We start from the raw sequence: 27,307 nt of genomic DNA on the forward strand, positions 1-27,307 counted from the left end.
AGGAGGTGTATACGGGGGACAGACGGAGTGTATACTGTATACGGGGGACAGTAGGAGGTGTATACTGTATACGGGGGACAGGAGGAGGTGTATACTGTATACGGGGGACAGACGGAGGTGTATACTGTATATGGGGGACAGACGGAGGTGTATACTGTATACGGGGGACAGGAGGAGGTGTATACGGGGGACAGACGGAGGTGTATACTGTATATGGGGGACAGACGGAGGTGTATACTGTATATGGGGGACAGACGGAGGTGTATACTGTATATGGGGGACAGGACGAGGTGTATACTGTATACGGGGGACAGGAGGAGGTGTATACGGGGGACAGACGGAGTGTATACTGTATACGGGGGACAGTAGGAGGTGTATACTGTATACGGGGGACAGGAGGAGGTGTATACTGTATACGGGGGACAGTAGGAGGTGTATACTGTATATGGGGGACAGACGGAGGTGTATACTGTATATGGGGGACAGGACGAGGTGTATACTGTATACGGGGGACAGGAGGAGGTGTATACGGGGGACAGACGGAGTGTATACTGTATACGGGGGACAGGAGGAGGTGTATACTGTATACGGGGGACAGTAGGAGGTGTATACTGTATACGGGGGACAGGACGAGGTGTATACTGTATACGGGGGACAGGAGGAGGTGTATACTGTATACAGGTGACAGGAGGAGGTGTATACTGTATACAGGTGACAGGAGGAGGTGTATACAGGGGACAGACGGAGGTGTATACTGTATACGGGGGGACAGGACGAGGTGTATACTGTATACGGGGGACAGACGGAGGTGTATACTGTATACGGGGGACAGACGGAGGTGTATACTGTATACGGGGGACAGACGGAGGTGTATACTGTATACGGGGGACAGGACGAGGTGTATACTGTATACGGGGGACAGGACGAGGTGTATACTGTATACGGGGGACAGACGGAGGTGTATACTGTATACGGGGGACAGGACGAGGTGTATACTGTATACGGGGGACAGACGGAGGTGTATACTGTATACGGGGGACAGACGGAGTGTATACTGTATACGGGGGACAGGACGAGGTGTATACTGTATACGGGGGACAGACGGAGGTGTATACTGTATACGGGGGACAGACGGAGTGTATACTGTATACGGGGGACAGGAGGAGGTGTATACTGTATACGGGGGACAGGAGGAGGTGTATACAGGGGACAGACGGACGTGTATACTGTATACAGGGGACAGGAGGAGGTGTATACTGTATACAGGGGACAAACGGAGGTGTATACTGTATACGGGGGACAGACGGAGGTGTATACTGTATACAGGGGACAAACGGATGTGTATACGGGGGACAGGAGGAGGTGTATACTGTATATAGGGGACAGGAGGAGGTGTATACTGTATACGGGGGACAGGAGGAGGTGTATACTGTATACGGGGGACAGGAGGAGGTGTATACGGGGGACAGGAGGAGGTGTATACTGTATACAGGGATGATGTTCTGTCCCTGCACCCTCCTGATAGACTCCTGTGAGGACCTTATTGTACAGATGTAGATGCAGCGATAACACGATTGATGAATATAATTGGTGCCGGATAGTGACAATGGGGAGGGGCCAGAACCGATCGTTTCCACCCTCTTGGGTCGTATTCATGTAGTTGGCAGAGTTCACTGAATGGTGGGATCCTGCTGGGTCCTGGTAGGCCCGGATTGTAGGGGGCAGCGGCTGGACCCTTGTAGGATCACTCTGCCCCTATATCCTTGTCACGATTCGTCACGATTCACACCGTGACCGTCACCCCTGCGTCACGGATCGGGGTGACTTTAGGCCAACAGACGGCTATCACATGTGCAGGGGGGCTTATCTTAGTTATCCCTCTACTGCTACAATGTGATGAAAAACCACACACAAGGCTATTGACCTCTTAGTTTACAGCAGGGGCTTATTCTAGGTATCCCACTGCTCTTCAATATACCACGAACTGCAGGGATTTATGTATATCCCGCTTACAGTTCCACTTAACACTTGCAGCTCTCTGGCGCCCCCTTACTCTAAGGTCAGATTAGGTACTGCACCCTGGGTAATTAGTCGCCAGAAAGGCTGCCTGCTATGTACTGGCTATTGGGCACGCTGCAGCGACGCGATAACTACTCCCACTCAAGCAGGAACAATAATTATTAAAGCCGCAGTCGCTACAACGCCACCCAACTATCCAGTACAAACGTATGCTGCCACCAGCTTCGATTAAACGGGTCCGAAGCTAACCCAAAACAGTAGCGTAATTCCCTTCAGAAGACTTGGGGTACGTTTTAGAGCATGAAGAACGAATCTAGTATTAAATATTATACCCCATTAAAGTTTAGGCAGTGTTAATATAAAAATATTACAAGGATGTTACAAAAGAGACAATTGCAAATATGTACAGAGGTAATTATAAAAATAACAGGGATTAAATGAGAAATCAACACTTACATGTGTTCAGAGCATTGCAGGCAACCAGGCTAGTTCCATATGTCCCAATGCATGAGGACTGGCAGTCCGGGCTTCCCAGGTAAAACGCAGACTCACTCTCTCCCTGCTGGGTGCCTGGCATAAGACTTGTAGCTCAGCCTGGTGACATCACCAACAGGGCTGGCTTACCCAGTCCGTCCTACCTCTTCAGTCTTACTAGATTTAACACAAGTTTGTCTAATGCCTGTATCTCCGCTACAGAACATGTCAGGATCATAACACACCCAGCATTCCTCTTGTATTAACATTTGCTCTCTATAAATACTAAATTCAGGCTAGTAGGGACACTCCATTCCCGAGAAATCCGTACTCTGTCCCTGTTGGAACTAGAAGCCTGCGTTTACCGTGGCGGATAGATCCGCCGGTGGACGTTAACATTATGTATTTATTATTCTCTTAGCCCAAGTCGTTGGCCCAATATCTTGCTATAACAGAACAAAGAGCCTCATGTTTTAAAAGAACTTCTAAACCAGTTTCTGCTGGAGGAAGATTTGAGCCTAGTCGTAAAAATTATTTTGGGAGGGGCAGGAGGGGTTTGGGAGCTGAAAGTCAGGAATTTGCAGCAAGAAGCAATAAAAAAGCTCTTCTACATCCATTGAAAAGAAAAGCTAAACCCTGACTTAAGGAAAAGGGGGGTCATCGCCCACCCTATGGTGCTAACAAGCAGGGAAACTAAAACTTATATTATACATTTTCCTCACAATCCTCTAGGTATAATGTCGGCTGCACGAAGCGCGTCGGCCTGTTTCATCCGGACCGCTCCAAGTTACAGAAACCAGTGTCAGCGAAGCCGCAACGTCGGAGATCACGGAAGAGGAACCTGCAGAGTCCGAGCGTGGAGAGGATGATGCCGGTACGGAGCATGGGGGGCGAACGGACAGATTCTGGGGGCCGCGGCTGCAGTACCTGAAGGCTCATGTAGGGGCGCCATGTGCAGTGGGCGGATGGTATTGCTGGGTTTGTTGGGGGCTGTTTTGGCTTTGAAGTAGCAGAAGATTTTAGGGTCAATGTCACTAGAGCTGAGGGGTGGGGGTATTCTCTAGCGCTGGCTGTAGTGGGGTCTGGGGTGGGGTGCACTAGAGCTGAGGGGTGGGGTATTACTTCTCTAGCGCTGGCTGTAGTGGGATCAGGGGTCTTCTCTGGGGTGGGGTGCACTAGAGCTGAGGGGTGGGGGTATTACTTCTCTAGCACTGGCTGTAGTGGGGTCAGGGGTCTGGGGTGGGGTGCACTAGAGCTGAGGGGTGGGGGTATTCTCTAGCGCTGGCTGTAGTGGGGTCAGGGGTCTGGGGTGGGGGGCACTAGAGCTGAGGGGTGGGGGTATTCTCTAGCACTGGCTGTAGTGGGGTCAGGGGTCTGGGGTGGGGGGCACTAGAGCTGAGGGGTGGGGGTATTACTTCTCTAGCACTGGCTGTAGTGGGATCAGGGGTCTTCTCTGGGGTGGGGTGCACTAGAGTTGAGGGGTGGGGGTATTACTTCTCTAGCACTGGCTGTAGTGGGGTCAGGGGTCTTCTCTGGGGTGGGGGGCACTAGAGCTGAGGGGTGGGGTATTACTTCTCTAGCACTGGCTGTAGTGGGATCAGGGGTCTTCTCTGGGGTGGGGTGCACTAGAGCTGAGGGGTGGGGGTATTACTTCTCTAGCACTGGCTGTAGTGGGGTCAGGGGTCTGGGGTGGGGTGCACTAGAGCTGAGGGGTGGGGGTATTCTCTAGCGCTGGCTGTAGTGGGGTCAGGGGTCTGGGGTGGGGGGCACTAGAGCTGAGGGGTGGGGGTATTCTCTAGCACTGGCTGTAGTGGGGTCAGGGGTCTGGGGTGGGGGGCACTAGAGCTGAGGGGTGGGGTATTACTTCTGTAGCACTGGCTGTAGTGGGATCAGGGGTCTTCTCTGGGGTGGGGGGCACTAGAGCTGAGGGGTGGGGTATTACTTCTCTAGCACTGGCTGTAGTGGGATCAGGGGTCTTCTCTGGGGTGGGGGGCACTAGAGCTGAGGGGTGGGGTATTACTTCTCTAGCACTGGCTGTAGTGGGGTCAGGGGTCTTCTCTGGGGTGGGGGGCACTAGAGCTGAGGGGTGGGGTATTACTTCTCTAGCACTGGCTGTAGTGGGGTCAGGGGTCTTCTCTGGGGTGGGGGGCACTAGAGCTGAGGGGTGGGGTATTACTTCTCTAGCACTGGCTGTAGTGGGATCAGGGGTCTTCTCTGGGGTGGGGGGCACTAGAGCTGAGGGGTGGGGTATTACTTCTCTAGCGCTGGCTGTAGTGGGGTCAGGGGTCTTCTCTGGGGTGGGGGGCACTAGAGCCGAGGGGTGGTGGTATTACTTCTCTAGCACTGGCTGTAGTGGGATCAGGGGTCTTCTCTGGGGTGGGGGGCACTAGAGCTGAGGGGTGGGGTATTACTTCTCTAGCGCTGGCTGTAGTGGGATCAGGGGTCTTCTCTGGGGTGGGGGGCACTAGAGCTGAGGGGTGGGGTATTACTTCTCTAGCACTGGCTGTAGTGGGGTCAGGGGTCTTCTCTGGGGTGGGGTGCACTAGAGCTGAGGGGTGGGGTATTACTTCTCTAGCGCTGGCTGTAGTGGGGTCAGGGGTCTTCTCTGGGGTGGGGGGCACTAGAGCTGAGGGGTGGGGTATTACTTCTCTAGCGCTGGCTGTAGTGGGGTCAGGGGTCTTCTCTGGGGTGGGGGGCACTAGAGCCGAGGGGTGGTGGTATTACTTCTCTAGCACTGGCTGTAGTGGGATCAGGGGTCTTCTCTGGGGTGGGGGGCACTAGAGCTGAGGGGTGGGGTATTACTTCTCTAGCGCTGGCTGTAGTGGGATCAGGGGTCTTCTCTGGGGTGGGGGGCACTAGAGCTGAGGGGTGGGGTATTACTTCTCTAGCACTGGCTGTAGTGGGGTCAGGGGTCTTCTCTGGGGTGGGGTGCACTAGAGCTGAGGGGTGGGGTATTACTTCTCTAGCGCTGGCTGTAGTGGGGTCAGGGGTCTTCTCTGGGGTGGGGGGCACTAGAGCTGAGGGGTGGGGTATTACTTCTCTAGCACTGGCTGTAGTGGGGTCAGGGGTCTTCTCTGGGGTGGGGTGCACTAGAGCTGAGGGGTGGGGTATTACTTCTCTAGCGCTGGCTGTAGTGGGGTCAGGGGTCTTCTCTGGGGTGGGGGGCACTAGAGCTGAGGGGTGGGGTATTACTTCTCTAGCACTGGCTGTAGTGGGGTCAGGGGTCTTCTCTGGGGTGGGGTGCACTAGAGCTGAGGGGTGGGGTATTACTTCTCTAGCGCTGGCTGTAGTGGGGTCAGGGGTCTTCTCTGGGGTGGGGGGCACTAGAGCTGAGGGGTGGGGTATTACTTCTCTAGCACTGGCTGTAGTGGGATCAGGGGTCTTCTCTGGGGTGGGGGGCACTAGAGCTGAGGGGTGGGGTATTACTTCTCTAGCGCTGGCTGTAGTGGGATCAGGGGTCTTCTCTGGGGTGGGGGGCACTAGAGCTGAGGGGTGGGGTATTACTTCTCTAGCGCTGGCTGTAGTGGGGTCAGGGGTCTTCTCTGGGGTGGGGGGCACTAGAGCTGAGGGGTGGGGTATTACTTCTCTAGCACTGGCTGTAATGGGGTCAGGGGTCTTCTCTGGGGTGGGGGGCACTAGAGCTGAGGGGTGGGGTATTACTTCTCTAGCACTGGCTGTAGTGGGATCAGGGGTCTTCTCTGGGGTGGGGGGCACTAGAGCTGATGGGTGGGGTATTACTTCTCTAGCACTGGCTGTAGTGGGATCAGGGGTCTTCTCTGGGGTGGGGGGCACTAGAGCTGAGGGGTGGGGTATTACTTCTCTAGCGCTGGCTGTAGTGGGGTCAGGGGTCTGGGGTGGGGGGCACTAGAGCTGAGGGGTGGGGTATTACTTCTCTAGCGCTGGCTGTAGTGAGGTCAGGGGTCTTCTCTGGGGTGGGGGGCACTAGAGCTGAGGGGTGGGGTATTACTTCTCTAGCACTGGCTGTAATGGGGTCAGGGGTCTTCTCTGGGGTGGGGGGCACTAGAGCTGATGGGTGGGGTATTACTTCTCTAGCACTGGCTGTAGTGGGATCAGGGGTCTTCTCTGGGGTGGGGGGCACTAGAGCTGATGGGTGGGGTATTACTTCTCTAGCACTGGCTGTAGTGGGATCAGGGGTCTTCTCTGGGGTGGGGGGCACTAGAGCTGAGGGGTGGGGTATTACTTCTCTAGCACTGGCTGTAGTGGGGTCAGGGGTCTTCTCTGGGGTGGGGGGCACTAGAGCTGATGGGTGGGGTATTACTTCTCTAGCACTGGCTGTAGTGGGGTCAGGGGTCTTCTCTGGGGTGGGGTGCACTAGAGCTGAGGGGTGGGGTATTACTTCTCTAGCGCTGGCTGTAGTGGGGTCAGGGGTCTGGGGTGGGGGGCACTAGAGCTGAGGGGTGGGGTATTACTTCTCTAGCGCTGGCTGTAGTGAGGTCAGGGGTCTTCTCTGGGGTGGGGGGCACTAGAGCTGAGGGGTGGGGTATTACTTCTCTAGCACTGGCTGTAGTGGGATCAGGGGTCTTCTCTGGGGTGGGGGGCACTAGAGCTGAGGGGTGGGGTATTACTTCTCTAGCGCTGGCTGTAGTGGGGTCAGGGGTCTGGGGTGGGGGGCACTAGAGCTGAGGGGTGGGGTATTACTTCTCTAGCACTGGCTGTAGTGGGATCAGGGGTCTTCTCTGGGGTGGGGGGCACTAGAGCTGAGGGATGGGGTATTACTTCTCTAGCACTGGCTGTAGTGGGGTCAAGGGTCTGGGGTGGGGGGCACTAGAGCTGAGGGGTGGGGGTATTACTTCTCTAGCACTGGCTGTAGTGGGGTCAGGGGTCTTCTCTGGGGTGGGGGGCACTAGAGCTGAGGGGTGGGGTATTACTTCTCTAGCGCTGGCTGTAGTGGGGTCAGGGGTCTTCTCTGGGGTGGGGGGCACTAGAGCCGAGGGGTGGGGTATTACTTCTCTAGCACTGGCTGTAGTGGGGTCAAGGGTCTGGGGTGGGGGGCACTAGAGCTGAGGGGTGGGGTATTACTTCTCTAGCGCTGGCTGTAGTGGGGTCAGGGGTCTGGGGTGGGGGGCACTAGAGCTGAGGGGTGGGGGTATTACTTCTCTAGCACTGGCTGTAGTGGGATCAGGGGTCTTCTCTGGGGTGGGGGGCACTAGAGCTGAGGGATGGGGTATTACTTCTCTAGCACTGGCTGTAGTGGGGTCAAGGGTCTGGGGTGGGGGGCACTAGAGCTGAGGGGTGGGGGTATTACTTCTCTAGCGCTGGCTGTAGTGGGGTCAGGGGTCTTCTCTGGGGTGGGGGGCACTAGAGCTGAGGGGTGGGGTATTACTTCTCTAGCGCTGGCTGTAGTGAGGTCAGGGGTCTTCTCTGGGGTGGGGTGCACTAGAGCTGAGGGGTGGGGTATTACTTCTCTAGCGCTGGCTGTAGTGAGGTCAGGGGTCTTCTCTGGGGTGGGGGGCACTAGAGCTGAGGGGTGGGGTATTACTTCTCTAGCACTGGCTGTAGTGGGGTCAGGGGTCTTCTCTGGGGTGGGGGGCACTAGAGCTGAGGGGTGGGGTATTACTTCTCTAGCGCTGGCTGTAGTGGGATCAGGGGTCTTCTCTGGGGTGGGGGGCACTAGAGCTGAGGGGTGGGGTATTACTTCTCTAGCACTGGCTGTAGTGGGATCAGGGGTCTTCTCTGGGGTGGGGGGCACTAGAGCTGAGGGGTGGGGGTATTACTTCTCTAGCACTGGCTGTAGTGGGATCAGGGGTCTTCTCTGGGGTGGGGGGCACTAGAGCCGAGGGGTGGGGTATTACTTCTGTAGCACTGGCTGTAGTGGGGTCAGGGGTCTTCTCTGGGGTGGGGGGCACTAGAGCTGAGGGGTGGGGGTATTACTTCTCTAGCACTGGCTGTAGTGGGGTCAGGGGTCTTCTCTGGGGTGGGGGGCACTAGAGCTGAGGGGTGGGGTATTACTTCTCTAGCACTGGCTGTAGTGGGGTCAGGGGTCTTCTCTGGGGTGGGGGGCACTAGAGCTGAGGGGTGGGGTATTACTTCTCTAGCACTGGCTGTAGTGGGGTCAGGGGTCTTCTCTGGGGTGGGGGGCACTAGAGCTGAGGGGTGGGGTATTACTTCTCTAGCGCTGGCTGTAGTGGGGTCAGGGGTCTTCTCTGGGGTGGGGGGCACTAGAGCTGAGGGGTGGGGTATTACTTCTCTAGCACTGGCTGTAATGGGGTCAGGGGTCTTCTCTGGGGTGGGGGGCACTAGAGCTGAGGGGTGGGGTATTACTTCTCTAGCACTGGCTGTAGTGGGGTCAGGGGTCTTCTCTGGGGTGGGGGGCACTAGAGCTGAGGGGTGGGGGTATTACTTCTCTAGCACTGGCTGTAGTGGGATCAGGGGTCTTCTCTGGGGTGGGGGGCACTAGAGCTGAGGGGTGGGGTATTACTTCTCTAGCGCTGGCTGTAGTGAGGTCAGGGGTCTGGGGTGGGGGGCACTAGAGCTGAGGGGTGGGGTATTACTTCTCTAGCACTGGCTGTAGTGGGGTCAGGGGTCTTCTCTGGGGTGGGGGGCACTAGAGCTGAGGGGTGGGGGTATTACTTCTCTAGCACTGGCTGTAGTGAGATCAGGGGTCTTCTCTGGGGTGGGGGGCACTAGAGCTGAGGGGTGGGGTATTACTTCTCTAGCACTGGCTGTAGTGGGGTCAAGGGTCTGGGGTGGGGGGCACTAGAGCTGAGGGGTGGGGTATTACTTCTCTAGCACTGGCTGTAGTGAGGTCAGGGGTCTTCTCTGGGGTGGGGGGCACTAGAGCTGAGGGGTGGGGTATTACTTCTCTAGCACTGGCTGTAGTGGGGTCAGGGGTCTTCTCTGGGGTGGGGGGCACTAGAGCTGAGGGGTGGGGGTATTACTTCTCTAGCACTGGCTGTAGTGGGATCAGGGGTCTTCTCTGGGGTGGGGGGCACTAGAGCTGAGGGGTGGGGTATTACTTCTCTAGCGCTGGCTGTAGTGAGGTCAGGGGTCTGGGGTGGGGGGCACTAGAGCTGAGGGGTGGTGGTATTACTTCTCTAGCACTGGCTGTAGTGGGGTCAGGGGTCTTCTCTGGGGTGGGGGGCACTAGAGCTGAGGGGTGGGGGTATTACTTCTCTAGCACTGGCTGTAGTGAGATCAGGGGTCTTCTCTGGGGTGGGGGGCACTAGAGCTGAGGGGTGGGGTATTACTTCTCTAGCACTGGCTGTAGTGGGGTCAAGGGTCTGGGGTGGGGGGCACTAGAGCTGAGGGGTGGGGTATTACTTCTCTAGCACTGGCTGTAGTGAGGTCAGGGGTCTTCTCTGGGGTGGGGGGCACTAGAGCTGAGGGGTGGGGTATTACTTCTCTAGCACTGGCTGTAGTGGGGTCAGGGGTCTTCTCTGGGGTGGGGGGCACTAGAGCTGAGGGGTGGGGGTATTACTTCTCTAGCGCTGGCTGTAATGGGGTCAGGGGTCTTCTCTGGGGTGGGGTGCACTAGAGCTGAGGGGTGGGGTATTACTTCTCTAGTGCTGGCTGTAGTGGGATCAGGGGTCTTCTCTGGGGTGGGGGGCACTAGAGCTGAGGGGTGGGGTATTACTTCTCTAGCACTGGCTGTAGTGGGGTCAGGGGTCTTCTCTGGGGTGGGGGGCACTAGAGCTGAGGGGTGGGGTATTACTTCTCTAGCACTGGCTGTAGTGGGGTCAAGGGTCTGGGGTGGGGGGCACTAGAGCTGAGGGGTGGGGTATTACTTCTCTAGCACTGGCTGTAGTGGGGTCAGGGGTCTTCTCTGGGGTGGGGGGCACTAGAGCTGAGGGGTGGTGGTATTACTTCTCTAGCACTGGCTGTAGTGAGGTCAGGGGTCTTCTCTGGGGTGGGGGGCACTAGAGCTGAGGGGTGGTGGTATTACTTCTCTAGCACTGGCTGTAGTGGGGTCAGGGGTCTTCTCTGGGGTGGGGGGCACTAGAGCTGAGGGGTGGGGTATTACTTCTCTAGCACTGGCTGTAGTGGGGTCAGGGGTCTTCTCTGGGGTGGGGGGCACTAGAGCTGAGGGGTGGGGTATTACTTCTCTAGCACTGGCTGTAGTGGGATCAGGGGTCTTCTCTGGGGTGGGGGGCACTAGAGCTGAGGGGTGGGGTATTACTTCTCTAGCGCTGGCTGTAATGGGGTCAGGGGTCTTCTCTGGGGTGGGGGGCACTAGAGCTGAGGGGTGGGGTATTACTTCTCTAGCACTGGCTGTAGTGGGGTCAGGGGTCTTCTCTGGGGTGGGGGGCACTAGAGCTGAGGGGTGGGGTATTACTTCTCTAGCACTGGCTGTAGTGGGGTCAGGGGTCTGGGGTGGGGGGCACTAGAGCTGAGGGGTGGGGGTATTACTTCTCTAGCACTGGCTGTAGTGAGGTCAGGGGTCTTCTCTGGGGTGGGGGGCACTAGAGCTGAGGGGTGGGGTATTACTTCTCTAGCACTGGCTGTAGTGAGGTCAGGGGTCTTCTCTGGGGTGGGGGGCACTAGAGCTGAGGGGTGGGGTATTACTTCTCTAGCACTGGCTGTAGTGGGGTCAGGGGTCTGGGGTGGGGGGCACTAGAGCTGAGGGGTGGGGGTATTACTTCTCTAGCACTGGCTGTAGTGAGGTCAGGGGTCTTCTCTGGGGTGGGGGGCACTAGAGCTGAGGGGTGGGGTATTACTTCTCTAGCACTGGCTGTAGTGAGGTCAGGGGTCTTCTCTGGGGTGGGGGGCACTAGAGCTGAGGGGTGGGGTATTACTTCTCTAGCACTGGCTGTAGTGGGGTCAGGGGTCTGGGGTGGGGGGCACTAGAGCTGAGGGGTGGGGGTATTACTTCTCTAGCACTGGCTGTAGTGAGGTCAGGGGTCTTCTCTGGGGTGGGGGGCACTAGAGCTGAGGGGTGGGGTATTACTTCTCTAGCACTGGCTGTAGTGAGGTCAGGGGTCTTCTCTGGGGTGGGGGGCACTAGAGCTGAGGGGTGGGGTATTACTTCTCTAGCACTGGCTGTAGTGAGGTCAGGGGTCTTCTCTGGGGTGGGGGGCACTAGAGCTGAGGGGTGGGGGTATTACTTCTCTAGCACTGGCTGTAGTGGGGTCAGGGGTCTGGGGTGGGGGGCACTAGAGCTGAGGGGTGGGGGTATTACTTCTCTAGCGCTGGCTGTAGTGGGGTCTGGGGTGGGGGGCACTAGAGCTGAGGGGTGGGGTATTACTTCTCTAGCACTGGCTGTAGTGGGATCAGGGGTCTTCTCTGGGGTGGGGGGCACTAGAGCTGAGGGGTGGGGTATTACTTCTCTAGCGCTGGCTGTAGTGGGGTCAGGGGTCTGGGGTGGGGGGCACTAGAGCTGAGGGGTGGTGGTATTACTTCTCTAGCACTGGCTGTAGTGAGGTCAGGGGTCTTCTCTGGGGTGGGGGGCACTAGAGCTGAGGGGTGGGGTATTACTTCTCTAGCACTGGCTGTAGTGGGGTCAGGGGTCTTCTCTGGGGTGGGGGGCACTAGAGCTGAGGGGTGGGGGTATTACTTCTCTAGCACTGGCTGTAGTGGGGTCAGGGGTCTTCTCTGGGGTGGGGGGCACTAGAGCTGAGGGGTGGGGTATTACTTCTCTAGCACTGGCTGTAATGGGGTCAGGGGTCTTCTCTGGGGTGGGGGGCACTAGAGCTGAGGGGTGGGGTATTACTTCTCTAGCACTGGCTGTAGTGGGGTCAGGGGTCTGGGGTGGGGGGCACTAGAGCTGAGGGGTGGGGGTATTACTTCTCTAGCACTGGCTGTAGTGAGGTCAGGGGTCTTCTCTGGGGTGGGGGGCACTAGAGCTGAGGGGTGGGGTATTACTTCTCTAGCACTGGCTGTAGTGAGGTCAGGGGTCTTCTCTGGGGTGGGGGGCACTAGAGCTGAGGGGTGGGGTATTACTTCTCTAGCACTGGCTGTAGTGAGGTCAGGGGTCTTCTCTGGGGTGGGGGGCACTAGAGCTGAGGGGTGGGGGTATTACTTCTCTAGCGCTGGCTGTAGTGGGGTCTGGGGTGGGGGGCACTAGAGCTGAGGGGTGGGGGTATTACTTCTCTAGCGCTGGCTGTAGTGGGGTCTGGGGTCTTCTCTGGGGTGGGGTGCACTAGAGCTGAGGGGTGGGGTATTACTTCTCTAGCACTGGCTGTAGTGGGGTCAGGGGTCTGGGGTGGGGGGCACTAGAGCTGAGGGGTGGGGGTATTACTTCTCTAGCACTGGCTGTAGTGGGATCAGGGGTCTTCTCTGGGGTGGGGGGCACTAGAGCTGAGGGGTGGGGTATTACTTCTCTAGCACTGGCTGTAGTGGGATCAGGGGTCTTCTCTGGGGTGGGGGGCACTAGAGCTGAGGGGTGGGGTATTACTTCTCTAGCACTGGCTGTAGTGGGATCAGGGGTCTTCTCTGGGGTGGGGGGCACTAGAGCTGAGGGGTGGGGTATTACTTCTCTAGCACTGGCTGTAGTGGGATCAGGGGTCTTCTCTGGGGTGGGGGGCACTAGAGCTGAGGGGTGGGGGTATTACTTCTCTAGCACTGGCTGTAGTGGGGTCAGGGGTCTTCTCTGGGGTGGGGGGCACTAGAGCTGAGGGGTGGGGGTATTACTTCTCTAGCACTGGCTGTAGTGGGGTCAGGGGTCTTCTCTGGGGTGGGGGGCACTAGAGCTGAGGGGTGGGGGTATTACTTCTCTAGCACTGGCTGTAGTGGGATCAGGGGTCTTCTCTGGGGTGGGGGGCACTAGAGCTGAGGGGTGGGGTATTACTTCTCTAGCACTGGCTGTAGTGGGGTCAGGGGTCTTCTCTGGGGTGGGGGGCACTAGAGCTGAGGGGTGGGGTATTACTTCTCTAGCACTGGCTGTAGTGGGGTCAGGGGTCTTCTCTGGGGTGGGGGGCACTAGAGCTGAGGGGTGGGGTATTACTTCTCTAGCACTGGCTGTAATGGGATCAGGGGTCTTCTCTGGGGTGGGGGGCACTAGAGCTGAGGGGTGGGGTATTACTTCTCTAGCACTGGCTGTAGTGGGGTCAGGGGTCTTCTCTGGGGTGGGGGGCACTAGAGCTGAGGGGTGGGGTATTACTTCTCTAGCACTGGCTGTAATGGGATCAGGGGTCTTCTCTGGGGTGGGGGGCACTAGAGCTGAGGGGTGGGGGTATTACTTCTCTAGCACTGGCTGTAGTGGGGTCAGGGGTCTTCTCTGGGGTGGGGGGCACTAGAGCTGAGGGGTGGGGTATTACTTCTCTAGCGCTGGCTGTAGTGGGATCAGGGGTCTTCTCTGGGGTGGGGGGCACTAGAGCTGAGGGGTGGGGTATTACTTCTCTAGCGCTGGCTGTAGTGGGATCAGGGGTCTTCTCTGGGGTGGGGGGCACTAGAGCTGAGGGGTGGGGTATTACTTCTCTAGCGCTGGCTGTAGTGGGATCAGGGGTCTTCTCTGGGGTGGGGGGCACTAGAGCTGAGGGGTGGGGGTATTACTTCTGTAGCACTGGCTGTAGTGGGATCAGGGGTCTTCTCTGGGGTGGGGGGCACTAGAGCTGAGGGGTGGGGGTATTACTTCTCTAGCGCTGGCTGTAATGGGGTCAGGGGTCTTCTCTGGGGTGGGGGGCACTAGAGCTGAGGGGTGGGGTATTACTTCTCTAGCACTGGCTGTAGTGGGGTCAGGGGTCTTCTCTGGGGTGGGGGGCACTAGAGCTGAGGGGTGGGGTATTACTTCTCTAGCACTGGCTGTAGTGGGATCAGGGGTCTTCTCTGGGGTGGGGGGCACTAGAGCTGAGGGGTGGGGGTATTACTTCTGTAGCACTGGCTGTAATGGGGTCAGGGGTCTTCTCTGGGGTGGGGGGCACTAGAGCTGAGGGGTGGGGTATTACTTCTCTAGCACTGGCTGTAGTGGGGTCAGGGGTCTTCTCTGGGGTGGGGGGCACTAGAGCTGAGGGGTGGGGGTATTACTTCTCTAGCACTGGCTGTAGTGGGGTCAGGGGTCTTCTCTGGGGTGGGGGGCACTAGAGCTGAGGGGTGGGGTATTACTTCTCTAGCACTGGCTGTAGTGGGATCAGGGGTCTTCTCTGGGGTGGGGGGCACTAGAGCTGAGGGATGGGGTATTACTTCTCTAGCGCTGGCTGTAGTGGGATCAGGGGTCTTCTCTGGGGTGGGGGGCACTAGAGCTGAGGGATGGGGTATTACTTCTCTAGCGCTGGCTGTAGTGGGATCAGGGGTCTTCTCTGGGGTGGGGGGCACTAGAGCTGAGGGGTGGGGTATTACTTCTGTAGCACTGGCTGTAGTGGGGTCAAGGGTCTGGGGTGGGGGGCACTAGAGCTGAGGGATGGGGTATTACTTCTCTAGCGCTGGCTGTAGTGGGATCAGGGGTCTTCTCTGGGGTGGGGGGCACTAGAGCTGAGGGGTGGGGTATTACTTCTCTAGCGCTGGCTGTAGTGAGGTCAGGGGTCTTCTCTGGGGTGGGGGGCACTAGAGCTGAGGGATGGGGTATTACTTCTCTAGCGCTGGCTGTAGTGGGATCAGGGGTCTTCTCTGGGGTGGGGGGCACTAGAGCTGAGGGATGGGGTATTACTTCTCTAGCGCTGGCTGTAGTGGGATCAGGGGTCTTCTCTGGGGTGGGGGGCACTAGAGCTGAGGGGTGGGGTATTACTTCTCTAGCGCTGGCTGTAGTGGGATCAGGGGTCTTCTCTGGGGTGGGGGGCACTAGAGCTGAGGGGTGGGGTATTACTTCTCTAGCGCTGGCTGTAGTGGGGTCAGGGGTCTTCTCTGGGGTGGGGTGCACTAGAGCTGAGGGGTGGGGGTATTACTTCTCTAGCGCTGGCTGTAGTGAGGTCAGGGGTCTTCTCTGGGGTGGGGGGCACTAGAGCTGAGGGGTGGGGTATTACTTCTCTAGCGCTGGCTGTAATGGGGTCAGGGGTCTTCTCTGGGGTGGGGGGCACTAGAGCTGAGGGGTGGGGGTATTACTTCTCTAGCGCTGGCTGTAGTGAGGTCAGGGGTCTTCTCTGGGGTGGGGGGCACTAGAGCTGAGGGGTGGGGTATTACTTCTCTAGCACTGGCTGTAGTGGGATCAGGGGTCTTCTCTGGGGTGGGGGGCACTAGAGCCGAGGGGTGGGGTATTTCTTCTCTAGCACTGGCTGTAATGGGGTCAGGGGTCTTCTCTGGGGTGGGGGGCACTAGAGCCGAGGGGTGGGGTATTACTTCTCTAGCACTGGCTGTAATGGGGTCAGGGGTCTTCTCTGGGGTGGGGGGCACTAGAGCCGAGGGATGGGGGTATTACTTCTCTAGCGCTGGCTGTAGTGAGGTCAGGGGTCTTCTCTGGGGTGGGGGGCACTAGAGCTGAGGGGTGGGGTATTACTTCTCTAGCACTGGCTGTAGTGGGGTCAGGGGTCTTCTCTGGGGTGGGGGGCACTAGAGCTGAGGGGTGGGGTATTACTTCTCTAGCGCTGGCTGTAGTGGGGTCAGGGGTCTTCTCTGGGGTGGGGGGCACTAGAGCCGAGGGGTGGGGGTATTACTTCTGTAGCACTGGCTGTAGTGGGATCAGGGGTCTTCTCTGGGGTGGGGGGCACTAGAGCTGAGGGGTGGGGTATTACTTCTGTAGCACTGGCTGTAGTGGGATCAGGGGTCTTCTCTGGGGTGGGGGGCACTAGAGCTGAGGGGTGGGGGTATTACTTCTCTAGCACTGGCTGTAGTGGGATCAGGGGTCTTCTCTGGGGTGGGGGGCACTAGAGCTGAGGGGTGGGGTATTACTTCTCTAGCACTGGCTGTAGTGGGGTCAGGGGTCTTCTCTGGGGTGGGGGGCACTAGAGCTGAGGGGTGGGGGTATTACTTCTCTAGCGCTGGCTGTAGTGGGGTCAGGGGTCTTCTCTGGGGTGGGGGGCACTAGAGCTGAGGGGTGGGGGTATTACTTCTGTAGCACTGGCTGTAGTGGGGTCAGGGGTCTTCTCTGGGGTGGGGGGCACTAGAGCTGAGGGGTGGGGTATTACTTCTCTAGCGCTGGCTGTAGTGAGGTCAGGGGTCTTCTCTGGGGTGGGGGGCACTAGAGCTGAGGGGTGGGGTATTACTTCTCTAGCACTGGCTGTAGTGGGGTCAGGGGTCTTCTCTGGGGTGGGGGGCACTAGAGCTGAGGGGTGGGGTATTACTTCTCTAGCACTGGCTGTAGTGGGATCAGGGGTCTTCTCTGGGGTGGGGGGCACTAGAGCTGAGGGGTGGGGTATTACTTCTCTAGCACTGGCTGTAGTGGGATCAGGGGTCTTCTCTGGGGTGGGGGGCACTAGAGCCGAGGGGTGGGGTATTCTCTAGCGCTGGCTGTAGTGGGATCAGGGGTCTTCTCTGGGGTGGGGGGCACTAGAGCTGAGGGGTGGGGTATTACTTCTCTAGCACTGGCTGTAGTGGGATCAGGGGTCTTCTCTGGGGTGGGGGGCACTAGAGCTGAGGGGTGGGGTATTACTTCTCTAGCACTGGCTGTAGTGGGATCAGGGGTCTTCTCTGGGGTGGGGTGCACTAGAGCTGAGGGGTGGGGTATTACTTCTCTAGCACTGGCTGTAGTGGGGTCAGGGGTCTTCTCTGGGGTGGGGGGCACTAGAGCTGAGGGGTGGGGGTATTACTTCTCTAGCACTGGCTGTAATGGGATCAGGGGTCTTCTCTGGGGTGGGGGGCACTAGAGCTGAGGGGTGGGGTATTACTTCTCTAGCACTGGCTGTAGTGGGATCAGGGGTCTTCTCTGGGGTGGGGGGCACTAGAGCTGATGGGTGGGGTATTACTTCTCTAGCACTGGCTGTAGTGGGATCAGGGGTCTTCTCTGGGGTGGGGGGCACTAGAGCTGAGGGGTGGGGTATTACTTCTCTAGCACTGGCTGTAGTGGGATCAGGGGTCTTCTCTGGGGTGGGGGGCACTAGAGCTGAGGGGTGGGGGTATTACTTCTCTAGCGCTGGCTGTAGTGGGGTCAGGGGTCTTCTCTGGGGTGGGGGGCACTAGAGCTGATGGGTGGGGTATTACTTCTCTAGCACTGGCTGTAATGGGGTCAGGGGTCTTCTCTGGGGTGGGGGGCACTAGAGCTGAGGGATGGGGGTATTACTTCTCTAGCGCTGGCTGTAGTGGGATCAGGGGTCTTCTCTGGGGTGGGGGGCACTAGAGCTGATGGGTGGGGTATTACTTCTCTAGCACTGGCTGTAATGGGGTCAGGGGTCTTCTCTGGGGTGGGGGGCACTAGAGCTGAGGGGTGGGGTATTACTTCTCTAGCACTGGCTGTAGTGGGGTCAGGGGTCTTCTCTGGGGTGGGGGGCACTAGAGCTGAGGGGTGGGGGTATTCTCTAGCGCTGGCTGTAGTGGGGTCAGGGGTCTTCTCTGGGGTGGGGGGCACTAGAGCTGAGGGGTGGGGGTATTACTTCTGTAGCACTGGCTGTAGTGGGGTCAGGGGTCTTCTCTGGGGTGGGGTGCACTAGAGCTGAGGGGTGGGGTATTACTTCTCTAGCACTGGCTGTAGTGGGGTCAGGGGTCTTCTCTGGGGTGGGGGGCACTAGAGCTGAGGGGTGGGGTATTACTTCTCTAGCACTGGCTGTAGTGGGATCAGGGGTCTTCTCTGGGGTGGGGGGCACTAGAGCCGAGGGGTGGGGTATTACTTCTCTAGCGCTGGCTGTAGTGGGGTCAGGGGTCTTCTCTGGGGTGGGGGGCACTAGAGCTGAGGGGTGGGGTATTACTTCTCTAGCACTGGCTGTAGTGGGATCAGGGGTCTTCTCTGGGGTGGGGGGCACTAGAGCTGAGGGGTGGGGTATTACTTCTCTAGCACTGGCTGTAGTGGGGTCAGGGGTCTTCTCTGGGGTGGGGGGCACTAGAGCTGAGGGGTGGGGGTATTGCTTCTCTAGCACTGGCTGTAGTGGGGTCAGGGGTCTTCTCTGGGGTGGGGGGCACTAGAGCCGAGGGGTGGGGGTATTACTTCTCTAGCGCTGGCTGTAGTGGGGTCAGGGGTCTTCTCTGGGGTGGGGTGCACTAGAGCTGAGGGATGGGGGTATTACTTCTCTAGCACTGGCTGTAGTGGGGTCAGGGGTCTTCTCTGGGGTGGGGTGCACTAGAGCTGAGGGGTGGGGGTATTACTTCTCTAGCACTGGCTGTAGTGGGGTCAGGGGTCTTCTCTGGGGTGGGGTGCACTAGAGCTGAGGGATGGGGGTATTACTTCTCTAGCACTGGCTGTAGTGGGGTCAGGGGTCTTCTCTGGGGTGGGGTGCACTAGAGCTGAGGGGTGGGGGTATTACTTCTCTAGCACTGGCTGTAGTGGGGTCAGGGGTCTTCTCTGGGGTGGGGTGCACTAGAGCTGAGGGATGGGGGTATTACTTCTCTAGCACTGGCTGTAATGGGGTCAGGGGTCTTCTCTGGGGTGGGGTGCACTAGAGCTGAGGGGTGGGGTATTACTTCTCTAGCACTGGCTGTAGTGGGATCAGGGGTCTTCTCTGGGGTGGGGGGCACTAGAGCTGAGGGGTGGGGGTATTACTTCTCTAGCACTGGCTGTAGTGGGATCAGGGGTCTTCTCTGGGGTGGGGGGCACTAGAGCTGAGGGGTGGGGGTATTACTTCTCTAGCGCTGGCTGTAGTGGGGTCAGGGGTCTGGGGTGGGGGGCACTAGAGCTGAGGGGTGGGGGTATTACTTCTCTAGCACTGGCTGTAGTGGGGTCAGGGGTCTTCTCTGGGGTGGGGTGCACTAGAGCTGAGGGGTGGTGGTATTACTTCTCTAGCACTGGCTGTAGTGAGGTCAGGGGTCTTCTCTGGGGTGGGGTGCACTAGAGCTGAGGGGTGGGGTATTACTTCTCTAGCGCTGGCTGTAGTGAGGTCAGGGGTCTTCTCTGGGGTGGGGGGCACTAGAGCTGAGGGGTGGGGTATTACTTCTCTAGCACTGGCTGTAGTGGGATCAGGGGTCTTCTCTGGGGTGGGGGGCACTAGAGCTGAGGGGTGGGGTATTACTTCTCTAGCGCTGGCTGTAGTGGGATCAGGGGTCTTCTCTGGGGTGGGGGGCACTAGAGCTGAGGGGTGGGGTATTACTTCTCTAGCGCTGGCTGTAGTGGGGTCAGGGGTCTTCTCTGGGGTGGGGGGCACTAGAGCTGAGGGGTGGGGGTATTACTTCTCTAGCACTGGCTGTAGTGGGGTCAGGGGTCTTCTCTGGGGTGGGGGGCACTAGAGCTGAGGGGTGGGGTATTACTTCTCTAGCGCTGGCTGTAGTGGGGTCAGGGGTCTGGGGTGGGGGGCACTAGAGCTGAGGGGTGGGGGTATTACTTCTCTAGCACTGGCTGTAGTGGGGTCAGGGGTCTGGGGTGGGGGGCACTAGAGCTGAGGGGTGGGGGTATTACTTCTCTAGCGCTGGCTGTAGTGGGATCAGGGGTCTTCTCTGGGGTGGGGGGCACTAGAGCTGAGGGGTGGGGGTATTACTTCTCTAGCACTGGCTGTAATGGGATCAGGGGTCTTCTCTGGGGTGGGGGGCACTAGAGCTGAGGGGTGGGGGTATTACTTCTCTAGCACTGGCTGTAGTGGGATCAGGGGTCTTCTCTGGGGTGGGGGGCACTAGAGCTGAGGGGTGGGGTATTACTTCTCTAGCACTGGCTGTAGTGGGATCAGGGGTCTTCTCTGGGGTGGGGGGCACTAGAGCTGAGGGGTGGGGGTATTACTTCTCTAGCACTGGCTGTAGTGGGATCAGGGGTCTTCTCTGGGGTGGGGGGCACTAGAGCTGAGGGGTGGGGGTATTACTTCTCTAGCGCTGGCTGTAGTGGGGTCAGGGGTCTGGGGTGGGGGGCACTAGAGCTGAGGGGTGGGGGTATTACTTCTCTAGCACTGGCTGTAGTGGGGTCAGGGGTCTGGGGTGGGGGGCACTAGAGCTGAGGGGTGGGGGTATTACTTCTCTAGCGCTGGCTGTAGTGGGATCAGGGGTCTTCTCTGGGGTGGGGGGCACTAGAGCTGAGGGGTGGGGGTATTACTTCTCTAGCACTGGCTGTAATGGGATCAGGGGTCTTCTCTGGGGTGGGGGGCACTAGAGCTGAGGGGTGGGGGTATTACTTCTCTAGCACTGGCTGTAGTGGGGTCAGGGGTCTTCTCTGGGGTGGGGGGCACTAGAGCTGAGGGGTGGGGGTATTACTTCTCTAGCACTGGCTGTAGTGGGATCAGGGGTCTTCTCTGGGGTGGGGGGCACTAGAGCTGAGGGGTGGGGTATTACTTCTCTAGCGCTGGCTGTAGTGGGGTCAGGGGTCTTCTCTGGGGTGGGGGGCACTAGAGCTGAGGGGTGGGGTATTACTTCTCTAGCACTGGCTGTAGTGGGATCAGGGGTCTTCTCTGGGGTGGGGGGCACTAGAGCTGAGGGGTGGGGTATTACTTCTCTAGCGCTGGCTGTAGTGGGATCAGGGGTCTTCTCTGGGGTGGGGGGCACTAGAGCTGAGGGGTGGGGTATTACTTCTCTAGCGCTGGCTGTAGTGGGGTCAGGGGTCTTCTCTGGGGTGGGGGGCACTAGAGCTGAGGGGTGGGGTATTACTTCTCTAGCACTGGCTGTAGTGGGATCAGGGGTCTTCTCTGGGGTGGGGGGCACTAGAGCTGAGGGGTGGGGTATTACTTCTCTAGCACTGGCTGTAGTGGGATCAGGGGTCTGGGGTGGGGTGCACTAGAGCTGAGGGGTGGGGGTATTACTTCTCTAGCACTGGCTGTAGTGGGATCAGGGGTCTTCTCTGGGGTGGGGGGCACTAGAGCTGAGGGGTGGGGGTATTACTTCTCTAGCACTGGCTGTAGTGGGGTCAGGGGTCTTCTCTGGGGTGGGGGGCACTAGAGCTGAGGGGTGGGGTATTACTTCTCTAGCGCTGGCTGTAGTGGGATCAGGGGTCTGGGGTGGGGGGCACTAGAGCTGAGGGGTGGGGGTATTACTTCTCTAGCACTGGCTGTAGTGGGATCAGGGGTCTTCTCTGGGGTGGGGGGCACTAGAGCTGAGGGGTGGGGGTATTACTTCTCTAGCACTGGCTGTAGTGGGATCAGGGGTCTTCTCTGGGGTGGGGGGCACTAGAGCTGAGGGATGGGGGTATTACTTCTCTAGCACTGGCTGTAGTGGGATCAGGGGTCTTCTCTGGGGTGGGGGGCACTAGAGCTGAGGGGTGGGGTATTACTTCTCTAGCGCTGGCTGTAGTGGGGTCAGGGGTCTTCTCTGGGGTGGGGGGCACTAGAGCTGAGGGGTGGGGTATTCCTTCTCTAGCACTGGCTGTAGTGGGATCAGGGGTCTGGGGTGGGGGGCACTAGAGCTGAGGGGTGGGGTATTACTTCTCTAGCGCTGGCTGTAGTGGGGTCAGGGGTCTTCTCTGGGGTGGGGGGCACTAGAGCTGAGGGGTGGGGTATTACTTCTCTAGCACTGGCTGTAGTGGGATCAGGGGTCTTCTCTGGGGTGGGGGGCACTAGAGCTGAGGGGTGGGGTATTACTTCTCTAGCGCTGGCTGTAGTGGGGTCAGGGGTCTGGGGTGGGGGGCACTAGAGCTGAGGGGTGGGGTATTACTTCTCTAGCGCTGGCTGTAGTGGGATCAGGGGTCTTCTCTGGGGTGGGGGGCACTAGAGCTGAGGGATGGGGTATTACTTCTCTAGCGCTGGCTGTAGTGGGATCAGGGGTCTTCTCTGGGGTGGGGGGCACTAGAGCTGAGGGGTGGGGTATTACTTCTCTAGCGCTGGCTGTAGTGAGGTCAGGGGTCTTCTCTGGGGTGGGGGGCACTAGAGCTGAGGGATGGGGTATTACTTCTCTAGCGCTGGCTGTAGTGGGATCAGGGGTCTTCTCTGGGGTGGGGGGCACTAGAGCTGATGGGTGGCGTATTACTTCTCTAGCGCTGGCTGTAGTGAGGTCAGGGGTCTTCTCTGGGGTGGGGGGCACTAGAGCTGAGGGGTGGGGTATTACTTCTCTAGCACTGGCTGTAGTGGGATCAGGGGTCTTCTCTGGGGTGGGGGGCACTAGAGCTGCGGGATGGCATATTACTTCTCTAGCACTGGCTGTAGTGGGATCAGGGGTCTTCTCTGGGGTGGGGGGCACTAGAGCTGAGGGGTGGGGTATTACTTCTCTAGCGCTGGCTGTAGTGGGATCAGGGGTCTTCTCTGGGGTGGGGGGCACTAGAGCTGAGGGGTGGGGTATTACTTCTCTAGCACTGGCTGTAGTGGGGTCAGGGGTCTTCTCTGGGGTGGGGGGCACTAGAGCTGAGGGGTGGGGTATTACTTCTCTAGCACTGGCTGTAGTGGGGTCAGGGGTCTTCTCTGGGGTGGGGGGCACTAGAGCTGAGGGGTGGGGTATTACTTCTCTAGCGCTGGCTGTAATGGGGTCAGGGGTCTTCTCTGGGGTGGGGGGCACTAGAGCTGAGGGGTGGGGTATTACTTCTCTAGCGCTGGCTGTAGTGAGGTCAGGGGTCTTCTCTGGGGTGGGGGGCACTAGAGCTGAGGGGTGGGGTATTACTTCTCTAGCACTGGCTGTAGTGGGGTCAGGGGTCTTCTCTGGGGTGGGGGGCACTAGAGCTGAGGGGTGGGGTATTACTTCTCTAGCGCTGGCTGTAATGGGGTCAGGGGTCTGGGGTGGGGGGCACTAGAGCTGAGGGGTGGGGTATTACTTCTGTAGCACTGGCTGTAGTGGGGTCAGGGGTCTTCTCTGGGGTGGGGGGCACTAGAGCTGCGGGATGGCGTATTACTTCTCTAGCGCTGGCTGTAGTGGGATCAGGGGTCTTCTCTGGGGTGGGGGGCACTAGAGCTGAGGGGTGGGGTATTACTTCTCTAGCACTGGCTGTAGTGGGATCAGGGGTCTTCTCTGGGGTGGGGGGCACTAGAGCCGAGGGGTGGGGTATTACTTCTCTAGCGCTGGCTGTAGTGAGGTCAGGGGTCTTCTCTGGGGTGGGGGGCACTAGAGCCGAGGGGTGGGGTATTACTTCTCTAGCGCTGGCTGTAGTGGGATCAGGGGTCTTCTCTGGGGTGGGGGGCACTAGAGCTGAGGGGTGGGGTATTACTTCTCTAGCACTGGCTGTAGTGGGATCAGGGGTCTTCTCTGGGGTGGGGGGCACTAGAGCTGAGGGGTGGGGGTATTACTTCTCTAGCACTGGCTGTAGTGGGATCAGGGGTCTTCTCTGGGGTGGGGGGCACTAGAGCTGAGGGGTGGGGGTATTACTTCTCTAGCGCTGGCTGTAGTGAGGTCAGGGGTCTGGGGTGGGGGGCACTAGAGCTGAGGGGTGGGGGTATTACTTCTCTAGCGCTGGCTGTAGTGAGGTCAGGGGTCTGGGGTGGGGGGCACTAGAGCTGAGGGGTGGGGTATTACTTCTCTAGCGCTGGCTGTAATGGGGTCAGGGGTCTTCTCTGGGGTGGGGGGCACTAGAGCTGAGGGGTGGGGTATTACTTCTCTAGCGCTGGCTGTAATGGGGTCAGGGGTCTTCTCTGGGGTGGGGGGCACTAGAGCTGAGGGGTGGGGTATTACTTCTCTAGCACTGGCTGTAGTGGGGTCAGGGGTCTTCTCTGGGGTGGGGGGCACTAGAGCTGAGGGGTGGGGTATTACTTCTCTAGCACTGGCTGTAGTGGGATCAGGGGTCTTCTCTGGGGTGGGGGGCACTAGAGCCGAGGGGTGGGGTATTACTTCTCTAGCGCTGGCTGTAGTGGGATCAGGGGTCTTCTCTGGGGTGGGGGGCACTAGAGCTGAGGGGTGGGGTATTACTTCTCTAGCACTGGCTGTAGTGGGGTCAGGGGTCTTCTCTGGGGTGGGGGGCACTAGAGCTGAGGGGTGGGGTATTACTTCTCTAGCACTGGCTGTAATGGGGTCAGGGGTCTTCTCTGGGGTGGGGGGCACTAGAGCTGAGGGGTGGGGTATTACTTCTCTAGCACTGGCTGTAGTGGGATCAGGGGTCTTCTCTGGGGTGGGGGGCACTAGAGCCGAGGGGTGGTGGTATTACTTCTCTAGCACTGGCTGTAGTGGGGTCAGGGGTCTGGGGTGGGGTGCACTAGAGCTGAGGGGTGGGGTATTACTTCTCTAGCACTGGCTGTAGTGGGGTCAGGGGTCTGGGGTGGGGTGCACTAGAGCTGAGGGGTGGGGTATTACTTCTCTAGCACTGGCTGTAGTGAGGTCAGGGGTCTTCTCTGGGGTGGGGGGCACTAGAGCTGAGGGGTGGGGTATTACTTCTCTAGCGCTGGCTGTAGTGGGATCAGGGGTCTTCTCTGGGGTGGGGGGCACTAGAGCCGAGGGGTGGTGGTATTACTTCTCTAGCACTGGCTGTAATGGGGTCAGGGGTCTTCTCTGGGGTGGGGGGCACTAGAGCCGAGGGGTGGGGGTATTACTTCTCTAGCACTGGCTGTAGTGGGGTCAGGGGTCTTCTCTGGGGTGGGGGGCACTAGAGCCGAGGGGTGGGGGTATTACTTCTCTAGCACTGGCTGTAGTGGGGTCAGCGGGGGCTTCGTACGGTTGAGCTCGGGGAGCATTCTGTTCACGTCTCGCGGTTCTCCCCACAGATGTCGGAGACCATCACTCCCATCAGTGTTGCGCCTCTGACTACAACTTCCAACCTCAATCACAATAACAGCCAGGAGGACTCCAGCCGCTGCTCGGACCACTCCAGCTATGAGGAGCCCTTATCCCCCATGTCCGCCATCTCCTCCCTGTCCCGCCGTCGCCACTTTGAGCGTGGTCTGGAGCTGACGGGTCTACAGCGGGGTCTTCACAACTTCTTACCGCGTGATCCCACCAAGTGGAACGTGGAAGATGTCTACGAGTTCATCCGGTCCTTGCCAGGTGTGTGATTCTTGACCCAGTGGGGGGTCTCCACATCGGAGATGGTGGCCGCTCCTCTGTCAGGACCCCCATCTCCATGTCTTCTTCTCTGTGCAGGGTGTAAGGAGATCTCTGAGGAGTTTCGTGTCCAGGAGATTGATGGCCAGGCCTTGCTGTTGCTGAAGGAGGACCACTTGATGGGCGCCATGAACATTAAGCTGGGGCCAGCGCTGAAGCTGTACGCCCGAATCAGCATGCTGAAGGACTCGTAACCAGCGGAGGGCTCGGCGGATCGTTGTGGGGGCAGCGACATCTGCGGGGCTGTTGGCCTCCGGGGAACTGTTATTTATAGGAGTTTTCCTTGTTTTCTATATTTTTATGAGCAGATTCTCTATTTTATACGGTTTCTCCCGTTTTCGGCAGAATGAATTTGTAGCTTTGTATCCACCGCCATTTCATTGTTGGGAGCCTTTTTTGATTCCCGTTATGAGGCTGGTCGTTGGAGGTGACCTGTCCTCAGACTTCAGGGAAGTAGTGCTGGCAGCGGGGCCCATTCTGTCCCCTCAGTCTCCTGTAGTGGCTGAGCCAGACTGGTGTGGCCCTCGCTGACTGGAGGGGCCCGTCCTCTACCATCAGGACAGCGGCAGCCTCCATATTACATGGACAGATGACGATTGTCCTCGTACCCTGGGGAATGGTCTTTGCTCATGCCATGACTTTCTCTGACCACATCATCCCTGGTAGAGGCCCAGACTACTGCAGACTGTCAGGGATCGGTGGCAGCGCTCTTGGTGCTCGCGTATAAAGGCCGTGTTATCTTTATTTTATAAATAAAGTTGCAGTTGTATTAATGCCGTTTCGGCTGTTTCATCATTTCACATTCCCGTGTGCGGTTCTCGCCATCCGGTGATAAATGTGTGATTAATATCACATTGGCCTCCGGGACCTTCCTGGGGGTCTGCAGTGGTCACACCACAAAGTCCAGGAAAACCTCTGCTCCAGATCCTTCCTGGCAGAGGCTGGAGCCTTCCCAAGAGAGTAACAACCTCCCTCCGCCGGACCCAGGGCTCCAATAAAAGAAGCCGGTCTGATCAGCGCTGTCTGATGGGCGCTGCTCGCTTTGTCTTTCTACTTTCCTCCCCTTATACCTAGGCTGAAGTTCTGTGCTGCTGCACGCTCCTCTGACGTGTGTGCACGCTCCTTGGTCGTGTTCGCTCTTTGGCCGTGTACACTCCTCCGCCGTGTTAGCTCTCCTGCTGTGCACACTCCTCTGATCTTTGGCCGTGAACGTGCTCCTCATATGTGTGTGTGTGTGCGCGCTCTTCCACCGTGTCACAGATCCCTTCTCTGTGGTGTAACTAATTTGTCACGTGCCCACTCTCAGCACGTGACTTAGATTAACCCTAGCAAGCACAACCCATCTTCCCACTCTTAGTCCAGTATTCAACCTCTGCCCTATGCTGTAATGGGAGCATAAATCACACACCGACCCAGGCCACACACCCGCTCATACGTGCTGCCACCACTCACTGAATACACTGGCGATCAGTCCCAGAAATATTAATACTAATAATGTCTATCACTCATAAGGCTCACACACCTTAGGCTATGGATTCTTTTAGAACATTCAAGGTTCAACTTGTTAAAGTTTTATACTTTAATACAAAAAAGGTACAGTGCTTACAGTAAGAAAAAGTTATAAAAATATGATAAAGACATACAACTTATGCAAAACAGTATAAAATAACAGGAGAAAACTTACAGAAATCATCCAACTAGTAGTCTGCTTTCTGCTCCCTGCGGGGGGGTGAATGGAGTTGGTGGAACACATCAGCGTCTCAGGCTGCCCTTACATGTGAACACGATTCTCTGTATACAGCCCTAATTTGTAGCTTTGGTCTGGAGGTCAGGTTTCTAGACCAGCAACTCAGGTTAATATCATAATTGCTTGTTTTTTGATTGGACCACGGCCGCGCCCCCAAATAAATATTATTTTCTCTTGAGTTCCTTTGTGTAATGGCTCTGAGATACTATCAGGCCGTAATTGACATCTCTCTTCCAAGAGAGAGGAGGTGTCAAATGTTACTTTTCGTCTTGGGTTCCAGCAGGACCCCCTGGTGAGATTGGA

At 57.9% G+C, this 27,307-nt stretch overlaps 1 protein-coding gene across 1 annotated transcript in view; it reads left to right on the forward strand.

Moving 5' to 3' along the window:
• LOC138651560 (polyhomeotic-like protein 2) overlaps positions 1–26,028 on the forward strand; it is a 62,136-nt gene extending 36,108 nt beyond the window's left edge. Inside the window, exons 13-15 of the mRNA XM_069741854.1 lie at positions 3,226–3,367; positions 24,921–25,200; positions 25,297–26,028. Of these exons, the coding sequence (XP_069597955.1) occupies positions 3,226–3,367; positions 24,921–25,200; positions 25,297–25,451 (577 nt within the window). The 3' untranslated portion in view covers positions 25,452–26,028. The remainder of the gene's footprint in view (positions 1–3,225; positions 3,368–24,920; positions 25,201–25,296) is intronic.
• The last annotated feature ends 1,279 nt before the right edge of the window (positions 26,029–27,307 follow it).

This window comes from Ranitomeya imitator, chromosome 10 (assembly GCF_032444005.1).
Source record: "Ranitomeya imitator isolate aRanImi1 chromosome 10, aRanImi1.pri, whole genome shotgun sequence".
Taxonomy (NCBI): Eukaryota; Metazoa; Chordata; class Amphibia; order Anura; family Dendrobatidae; genus Ranitomeya; species Ranitomeya imitator.